At 43.5% G+C, this 8,809-nt stretch overlaps 3 protein-coding genes across 8 annotated transcripts in view; 2 read left to right on the top strand and 1 right to left on the bottom strand.

Annotated features, from left to right (window-relative positions):
- LOC144697912 (uncharacterized) overlaps positions 1-8,809 on the top strand; it is a 294,824-nt gene that overhangs the window by 87,096 nt on the left and 198,919 nt on the right.
- LOC144697444 (uncharacterized) overlaps positions 1-8,809 on the bottom strand; it is a 111,144-nt gene that overhangs the window by 49,268 nt on the left and 53,067 nt on the right. The gene's annotated exons all lie outside the window — the stretch shown is intronic.
- LOC144697006 (uncharacterized) lies at positions 2,187-7,336 on the top strand. Of its 6 annotated transcripts, none has more exons than XM_078568759.1 (3): positions 2,187-2,254; positions 3,495-3,606; positions 5,558-7,336. In XM_078568759.1, exon 3 carries the CDS (start codon positions 5,619-5,621, stop codon positions 6,702-6,704), a length of 1,086 nt encoding a protein of 361 aa, XP_078424885.1. In that variant the 5' UTR covers positions 2,187-2,254; positions 3,495-3,606; positions 5,558-5,618; the 3' UTR covers positions 6,705-7,336. The 6 variants fall into 6 exon arrangements, with proteins under 6 accessions (XP_078424885.1, XP_078424881.1, XP_078424880.1 ...); XM_078568755.1 differs by having other exon boundaries at positions 2,194-2,279; positions 5,569-7,336; XM_078568754.1 differs by having other exon boundaries at positions 2,194-2,279.

The raw sequence follows: 8,809 nt of genomic DNA, 5'->3' as shown, positions 1-8,809 counted from the left end.
CAAGCAAACAAACCAATGGAACAAGTGAACAAATAAAAGACAAGTCCAGAGGAAGTAAAAATCGTAACAGCAGAACAATTAGCATCAGCTACTGTGAGGAAAAAAGGGAGCAGTGGTTATGATCTGAAATTGTTGAAATGAATGTTGAGTCCAGAAGGTTGTGAAGTGGCCAATCAATAACGAGGTGCTGTTCCTCGAGTTTCCTTTGAGGTTTATTAGAAGAGTGCAGGAGGCTGAGGGCAGAGGTCAGACCTGAAGTGAGGTGGAGAATTAAAATAGTAAATGACCGGAAGCTCACTGACTCACAGACTGGTGATGTTCCACAAAGCAATCACCCAATCAGATTTAGTCTCTTCAGTGTAGAGGAGACCGCATTATGAGCAGGTAACGCAATACTAAATTGCAAGAAGACACAATAAATCACTGTGCCATTTGGAAAGTGTGTTTGGGGTCCTGGAATGTAAGAAGTGGGAGGTGAAAGTGTGGGTGCTGCATCTGCTGTGCTTGCATAGAAATGATTCACAATGATGTTCATAAGAACACAAGAAATAGGAGCAGGTGTAGACCATACGGTCCTTGAGCTTCTGAACCATTAAATGATTAACCTTAGCCCCACTTTCCCACCCTATCCCCAAATCTATTGATTCCCCGAGTATCCAAATCTTAATGGATTTGCATTTTGAATATACTCAAAGTGGAGAGTGATAGATTCAATTCATTTTTAATCTGGAAAATGCATAGAGAAGGTGCACATGAATCGCAAGTGCTCCCTATCACTGCTTGGCAATCATATTAACTGAACTTTTATCTAGCTTGTGTCACCCCACTGAAATCCTGTATTTCTCTGACATGTTATTCTTCATATCATAACTGATGGATTAAGAGTTAAACAGCCCACCATCCCAGTGTAAGGGGAAGAGGCAACTTTGTAGATGCTCCATAATGTTACAGACTGGCTCGTTGGATCTGCTCATTCTATCCCATCTTATATTCAGCTAATGATTAAAATGCTGCAACATACAGGCATTTGGGACAATAGTGAGTTTACTGCTCAGATTAGCTTCATATATAAAATGGATCTGGAAGAACTGGAGAAGATGCAAGAAAAAATTACTAGAATGATGCCAGAACTGGCAGGTTACACCCAACAAGAAAAATTGGACAGACTGTAAATGTTTTCTCTGGAAAAGAGAGTAAAGGATGACCTGAACATTTAAAATTATGAAAGGGTTTGACAGGGTAGATAAGTGAGAGATGTTTCCAGTTGCGGACAAATGAGAATAAATATCAGTTTGTCACTGATAAATCTAAGTACAGTTCTAGAGCAGCCAGAGATAAAAACAGAAAATGCTGGAAATACTCAGCATATCAGTGAAAGGAGAAAGGGAGTTAATATTTCAGGTCTGTGCAGTTCCGATGAAAGCTCATCTGCCTGAAATGTAAACTCTGTTTCTCTCTCCACAGATGTTATCAGATCTACAGAGTATTTCCAGAATTTTCTAATGTTAATTCAAATCTGATGCACCCACAGTATTTTGCTTTTCTTTAATTGGAGAATGCTGAGAACGTGGAACTCATTACCATGAGCATTTGGGATTCCTGTCTGAGCTGGAAACTCTTGGGTAAAATCTCCCCGTGGAGAAAAAATACTTTGCCAGCTGAATGTGGAAATGGATTCGCTCAGTCATCCCATTTACTCACACAACAGCACAGTCACACCAGAGGGAGACCACTCAGACACTTACCATGTGTGAAGGGATTTGCTCAGTTAAGCCACTGGTTAACATTCCAGCTTTAAAAGCTAAAAGCACTTGATCCACTGTCAGTGCTTTCATGTTGGTGAGGGGCAGTTTAACTATTCTGTCTATGGGGAAAAGCACTTTTATACCCCACCTGCTGAGACCCTGGTGAGTTCACACCTGACTGTAGGTGTTCATTCTGCTTTTAATCACACCCAGTACAAAACTATGTTAGCGAGCCCGTGGTCTTTAGGTGCTGCATCAATTAATTTAATAAATTGGTATCGTGGCCCAATGTCTCCAATCGTAATCGAATCGCACAACTTTATGTTCCAACAACAACTATCGACTTTCAATGGCGAGGGTCTTACCCAGCATGCACTGCGAGTATGAATGTGCTCTATCCTCATTACAGGGGCTCATTGCGCAAGCGCATTGCTCCGTTGCGACCCGAGCATGCATAGTGTGGGCTGTCACTGGAGCTGCAAGGAACGGATCGGAAGTGATCGAGTGCAGTTGAGTAATGGAGCCAGTGGCTGGGTGACGAGGATTAGAACCATCGAAGTGGGCGGGGATGCTTCATAAGTACTCAGTGTAGACCTGAAACCCGAAATAAAAACTTATCGTTCCCGCCTTGGCACCGAACGGAGTATAAGCAATGGGACTCCTCTCGCTCGTAGGCCTGGTTTGCCGGTCGCCATCTTTGTGGGGGGCAATGTGCAGCACTGCGTGTGCGCGACCGCCATATTTATTGGGGGTGATCCTGGACCAGGAGCAGAGGAAGGGTTGCCACCCATCACATTCACAGAATTGTTACAGCACAAAGGAGGCCATTCAGCCCATCATGTCTGTACCGGCTCTCAAAATGAGCATTATAACAGTGCCATTCTCCTTTTCCCCGTACCCTTGCATATTGTTTCTATTTAAATAATCATCCAATGTCCTCTTGAATGCCTCGATTGAAGCTGTCTCCACCACACTTCCAGGCAGTGCATTCCAGACTCGAACCACTCACTGTGAGAAAAAGTTTTTTTCTCATATCACATTTGCCTTTTTTTGCAAATCACTTTAAATCTTTGCCGTCTTGTTCTACATTGTTTTCCGAGCAGGAACAGTTTCTCCCTTTCTACTCTATCCAAACCCCTCATGATTTTGAGCATCTCTATCAAAACTCCCCTTAGCCTTCTCCTCTCCAAGGAGAACAGTCCCAACCTCTCCAATCTGTCTTCATAACTGAAGTTTCTCATCCCTGAAACCATTCTTGTAAACCTCTTCCGCACACTCTCCAATGCATTCATATCGTTCCGATCGTGTGATGCCCAGAACTGTACACAATACTCCAGCTGAGGTCTAACTAGTGTCTTATATAAGTTCAGCATAACCTCCTTGGAGTCTCCAGCAATTGAAGATGAATCCCCAGGACACTGCCGTGTGCAACCCCGGATAAAAATCATCAGGACATTAAAAAATATTTTTTTTTGTAATTTTCTTTGAACATTTCTCTTTACCAGATATAAAAATATTGAAAATGGGATAAAGGCTGTTTGGCTGACAATCAATCATCATCCAATTGGATAATGAGACTTTTTGATTTCCAATTAGTGTCGGAAGGCAGTGTGTAAAGGATGGATGTGTGGGGGCAGGTCATGTGATTAAACCTCCAGGGATACATTTAATCAGAGTTGTAACCCTAGAGGAGAGAATGCTGTGAATTTCTATCCTGGACTGACAGTGATGATTTCTGTAAACTTACAGGGCACTGGAAGTGGAGGATTGACAAACAGGAAACTCAAATCAAACATCACATCAAGATCTGACAGAGGCACTCCATCAGAACCTGAATATCAGCAGCATCTGAATGTGGAAGGTAAAAGGTTTCTCTGTTCTCTCTGTGGGAGAAGATGTCAGGTATCAATGTGACTGGAAAAGCACTGAGACACATAAACCCTGGTTAGAGCACACCTGGAGAATTATGTTCATTTCTGGGCAACAAACAACAGGAAGGATAGAATGGCCTTGGAGGGAGTGTAACACATTTACCTGAGTGATATCTGAACTCCATGGTTTAAATTACAAGGTGAGATTACACAAAAGAGTCATCGAGTTATTATGGCACAGAGGAGGCCATTAGGCCCATTGAGTCCATGCCAACTCTCTATTGCAATCCAGTCAGTCCTGTTCCCCTGCTCTATCCCTGTATCCTTGCAGGTTTATTTCCCTCAAGTGCCTATCTAATTTCCTTTTGAGATCATTCATCATGTCCATTTCTACCACCCTCATAGGCAGCAAGTTCCAGCTCATTACACTCACTGTGTAAAAATGTTTTCCCTCAGAATCCCCTCAATCTCTTACCCAAATCCTTAAATCTGTGTCCATGAGTCCTTGAGCGATCAGCTGATGGGAATAGCCTTTCTTTTTCTACCTTATCTAAACCTGTCATAATCTTGTGCATCTCTATCAATCTCCCCTCAACCTCCTTTACAGGAACCATTCTGGTAAATCTCCTCTGCACTTTTCTCAATGACCTTCACATCCTTCCTAAAGTGAGGTGACCAGAACTGGATGCAATTCTCGAATTGTGGCCTAACCAGAGCTTTATAAAGATTCAGCATAACTTCGCTGTTTGTGTACTCAACGCCACTATTCATGTACCTCGAGATCCAATTTATTTTGACCAGCTACTCGCTTAATATGTCCTGTCACCTTCAAAGATCTCTGCACATGAACCCGCAGGTCCCTCTGTCCCTGCTCACTCTTTAGAACTGTGCCTTTCATTATATATTGACTCTCTCTACCCATTCTGCCAGAACACACTACTCACTGTGAGGATTGTGATCCCTGAATTTAGAAGATTAAGAGGTGATTTGATCAAAGTTTTCAGTATATTAATTGTAACTGTCAGGGTGGATAGAGAGGAACTATTTCCACTGGTTGGGGAATCTAGGACGAGTGAGCGGAGTCTAAACGTAGAATCAGGTTCCAGCACCTTTTCAGGTAGAGAGTTCCCGATCCTGACAATCCTGATCCTGTTGGTGCAGAAACTGCTGAACTCGATATTGAGTCTGGAAGGTTGTAAAGTGCCGAATTGAAAGATGAGCTGCTGTTCCTCGAGCTCTCACTGAGCTTCATTGGAACAGTTCAGGAGGCCAAGGACAGAGAGGTCAGAGTGGGAGTGGGGCGGAGAATTAAAATGACAAATGACCGGAAGCTCAGGGTCAAGGTCACAGACAAAATGGAGGTTGTTCCAAAAAGTGATCACCCTCATTGTCGAGCAGATCACTTCGTGAGCAGTGAAGACAATAACTAAATTGCAAGAAGTACAAGCAAATTTCTGTTTGGTTTCATCTTGGAAAACCTTGAGAATAGCCCAAAGAAAGATACTTTATTTTAAGAATAAAGGTTACAAAACACAGCCTCTTCCCAGTGTGAACTCGCTGGTGTGTCTTGGACGTGATGGTTTTCCCATGCACCAGCTGCTCTTGCTCATCTAGAAGATGGGGTGCTGGGTTTGGGACATGATGTCAAAATTCTCATGTATCAAGTCCATCTCCGTTGCCCCCTCCTCCACCTCTCTCTCTTTCTCCTCCCATAGAGGCCAGGCTCTTGTGTATCCCAGCCCGGCTGGCAGGTTCCATTCCCTGAAGGACATTAGTGAGTCAGTTGGGTTTTTATGATAATCCAGCAGTTTTCATGGTCACTTTCCTCTGGTGCCGGCCCCACAAATGACCAGATTCATTCAGCTCAATTTCACAACCAGCCTTTGTGTTTTTGTGGGTTTTCTCTCACTCCCTTTTATCTGTTTTAAATCAATTTCACAGGGTATTAGAAGGGGAGGATTTGCAGTCGGGAAACTGAAACCAAACATCACATCAGAATCTGATGGAGTCTCTCAATTTATCAGGACGGGAATGTCATCAGCCTTGGAACATGGAAGGAAAAAGCACCGTTCACACTGGTGAGAAACCCTATAAATGTGGGGACTGTGGGAAGGGGTTCAATTACTCGTCTCAGTTGGAAATTCATCGGCGCAGTCACACTGGGGAGCGGCCGTTTACCTGCTCTGAGTGTGGGAAGGGATTCACTCAGTCTTCCAACCTGCTGCAACACCAACGAGTTCACACTGGGGAGAAGCCGTTCAGGTGCTCTCACTGCGGGACTGGCTTCAGGCGATCGGGTGACCTCATCACACACCAGCGAGTTCACACCAGGGAGAGGTTGTTCACCTGCTCCGTGTGTGGGCAGGGATTCAATCATTTTTCTGTCCTGTGGACACACCAACGAGTTCACACCGACGAGGGAGAGTTTAAATGCTGTAACTGTGAAAAGAGCTTTAAAAGCCCACGTTCACTGATGGAACACCAGCGCATTCACACCGGTTCCATGCCGTTCAGCTGCTCTGAGTGTGGGAAGAGGTTCAGGGGATCCTCCACCCTGCTGAAACACCAATGCACTCACACCAGGGAGAGGCCGTTCAGCTGCTCCGAGTGTGGGAAGGGATTCACTCGGTCATCCAATCTGTTGAGGCATTGGCATGTTCACTCAGACGAGAGACCTTTTAAATGTCCAGACTGTGGGAAGTGCTTTAAAAGGTCTGAGAAACTGACGTCCCATCAACGTGTTCACACTGACGAGAGACCGTTCACATGTTCTCACTGTGGGACTGGGTTCAGGCGAGCAGGTAATCTCATTGCACACCAGCGAGTTCACACTGGGGAGAGACCGTTCACCTGCTCGGAGTGTGGGAAGGGATTCACTCGTTTATCTCATCTCACTACACATCACCTTGTTCACACAGATACGAGACCTTTTCAATGTTCTGACTGTGAGAAGCACTTTAAAAGCAGAAATAATCTGGTGAAACATCAGCAAATTCACACTGGGGAGAGGCCGTTCACCTGCTCTGTGTGTGAGAAGAGATTCACTCGTTCATCCAACCTGCTGAAACATCAGCGAATTCACAGGTGATTACAGGGGTTGGATTCTGTTGTTGTTGATGCTGTTAATCACATCCTGGACTAAACCATGTCCATTCTGACAGTTGGGGTTGATCTCTAATGTCAGTTGCCCAGTTTAGACTTAGTGTGTACCTGCACCGTCTCTCAATCATGTCTGCAAACCTCGTTTTCAATGTAAATCACTCAGAAACTGTCTTGAACTAAAGATGAACAACAAACAGATCACAGTGCAATCCTGCAGCTCTATATTGATGGGAGAAAGTCTGTTCTGTAACTCGAGGATGAGGCTCGGTAAGCTCTGAATGTTTGTAATCATAAGTAGGCTCGAGCTGTTTGTGAGACGGGCTGATCAAAGCTGTTAATTTGTCAGATATTGAAGGAATTACTCTGAAAATAAACTCACCAATTTATAACCCCAGACTTTGCTCCCTGCTGTAATTAATACTCAGCATCCATTCGTGCTGATTTGCAGTGAATCACTGAATATCCTGTGGAGTCTTTGTTCCTTGTTTTGTGAAATAGCTCTCCCCATTAGTGCTGAACTGCTGGATAACTCTGATTACATTTAGACACGTCTAGAAAGGGTCTGTGTGCCCACATTTCACTGTGATTTGAAAACAATAAACAATGTTCATGGCCTGACTTGTAATCTGGTATCTGGGTGATTTGTGAAGAAAGATTTAATTCACTCACTCAGCAGCTTGAGGGGAACCAGACTGAGGTTTAATGAACATAAGAAATAGGAGCAGGAAAGGCCATTCAGCCCATTAAGCCTGCTCTGCTAGTCGATACGATCATGTCTGATCTTCTACCTTAGCTCCACACTCCCCACAAACTTAATTCCCCTTGTACCCAAACCTCTATCGACCTCTGTTTCAAATATAATTGAGAACCACAGCTCCCTGGGGTAGAAAATTCCAAAACCCTATCGACCTCTGTTTTAAATATAACTGAGAACCACAGCTCCCTGGGTTAGAAAATTCCAAAACCCTATCGACCTCTGTCTTAAATATAACTGAGAACCACGGCTCCCTGGGGTAGAAAATTCCAAAGGATCACAACTCTGAATGAAGAAATTCCTCCTCATCTCAGTCATGAATGGTTGACCCCTTATTCTGAGACTAATCCCCGTGTCTAGATTCTCCAGATGGGAAACTTTTTCTCAGCATCTACTTTGTCAGGCCCCTTAAGAATGTTTCAGTTAGATCTCCTCTCATTCTTCTAAACTCCATTCAATGTAGGCTTAATCTGCTCAATCTCTCCTCATGCGACAATTACTTCATCCCAGGAACTAGTCTGGTGAACATTTGTTTCACTCCCTCTAGGTCAAGTATGTCTTTCTTTAGGTAAGGAGACTAAACCCACACACAGTACTCCAGGTGAGGCCTCACCAATGCTCTGTGTAATTGTAGTAAGACATCTTTACTCTTATACTCCAATCCCTTTGTAATAAAAGCTAACAGACCATTTACCATTTGCTTGCTGTACCTGCGTGTTAACTTTCTGTGATTCATGTACAAGAACAGCCAGGTCCTTCTGAATGCAAATATTTCCCTCTCACCATTCGAAAAATATTATTTTTTTTATTATTCCTACCAAAGTGGATAACTTCACATTTCACATGTTGTCTTCCATTTGCCATGTTCTTACCCAACCTGTCTATATCCCTCTGCAGCCTCTTTGTGTCCTCCTCAGCACTTACTTTCCCACCCAACATTGTATCGTCAGAAAATCTGGATACATTACACTCAGTCCCCTCATCTAAGTCATTGATATCGATTGTAAATAGCTGAGGCACAACTACTAATCCTTGTGGGACCTGCTGTCACAGCCTACCACCCTGAAAATGTCCCATTTATTCCTACTCTCTGTTTTCTGACCATTAACCAATCCTCAGTTCATGCTAAGATACCCCCAAACACCAGACCGAATTGTGTAATGACCTCTTGTGTGGCCCCTTATCAAATGCTTTTTGAAAATACAAATACACAACATCTACTGATACCCTCATTATCCTCCTCACTTATTACATTTTCAAAAAGTTCTGAACAGATTTGTCAAATATGAATCCATAAATCCTTTCATAAATCCATGTTGGCTCTACTTAATCAGTTA

The sequence above is a fragment of the Cetorhinus maximus genome, chromosome 23 (assembly GCF_964194155.1).
Source record: "Cetorhinus maximus chromosome 23, sCetMax3.hap1.1, whole genome shotgun sequence".
In the NCBI taxonomy this organism is placed as follows: domain Eukaryota; kingdom Metazoa; phylum Chordata; class Chondrichthyes; order Lamniformes; family Cetorhinidae; genus Cetorhinus; species Cetorhinus maximus.
This window is presented reverse-complemented; position numbering and strand designations above follow the sequence as displayed.

Excerpts from the sequence above, each read along its gene's own strand:
- LOC144697006 (XM_078568759.1), top strand. The coding sequence starts at position 5,619 with ATGGAGTCTCTCAATTTATCAGGACGGGAATGTCATCAGCCTTGGAAC.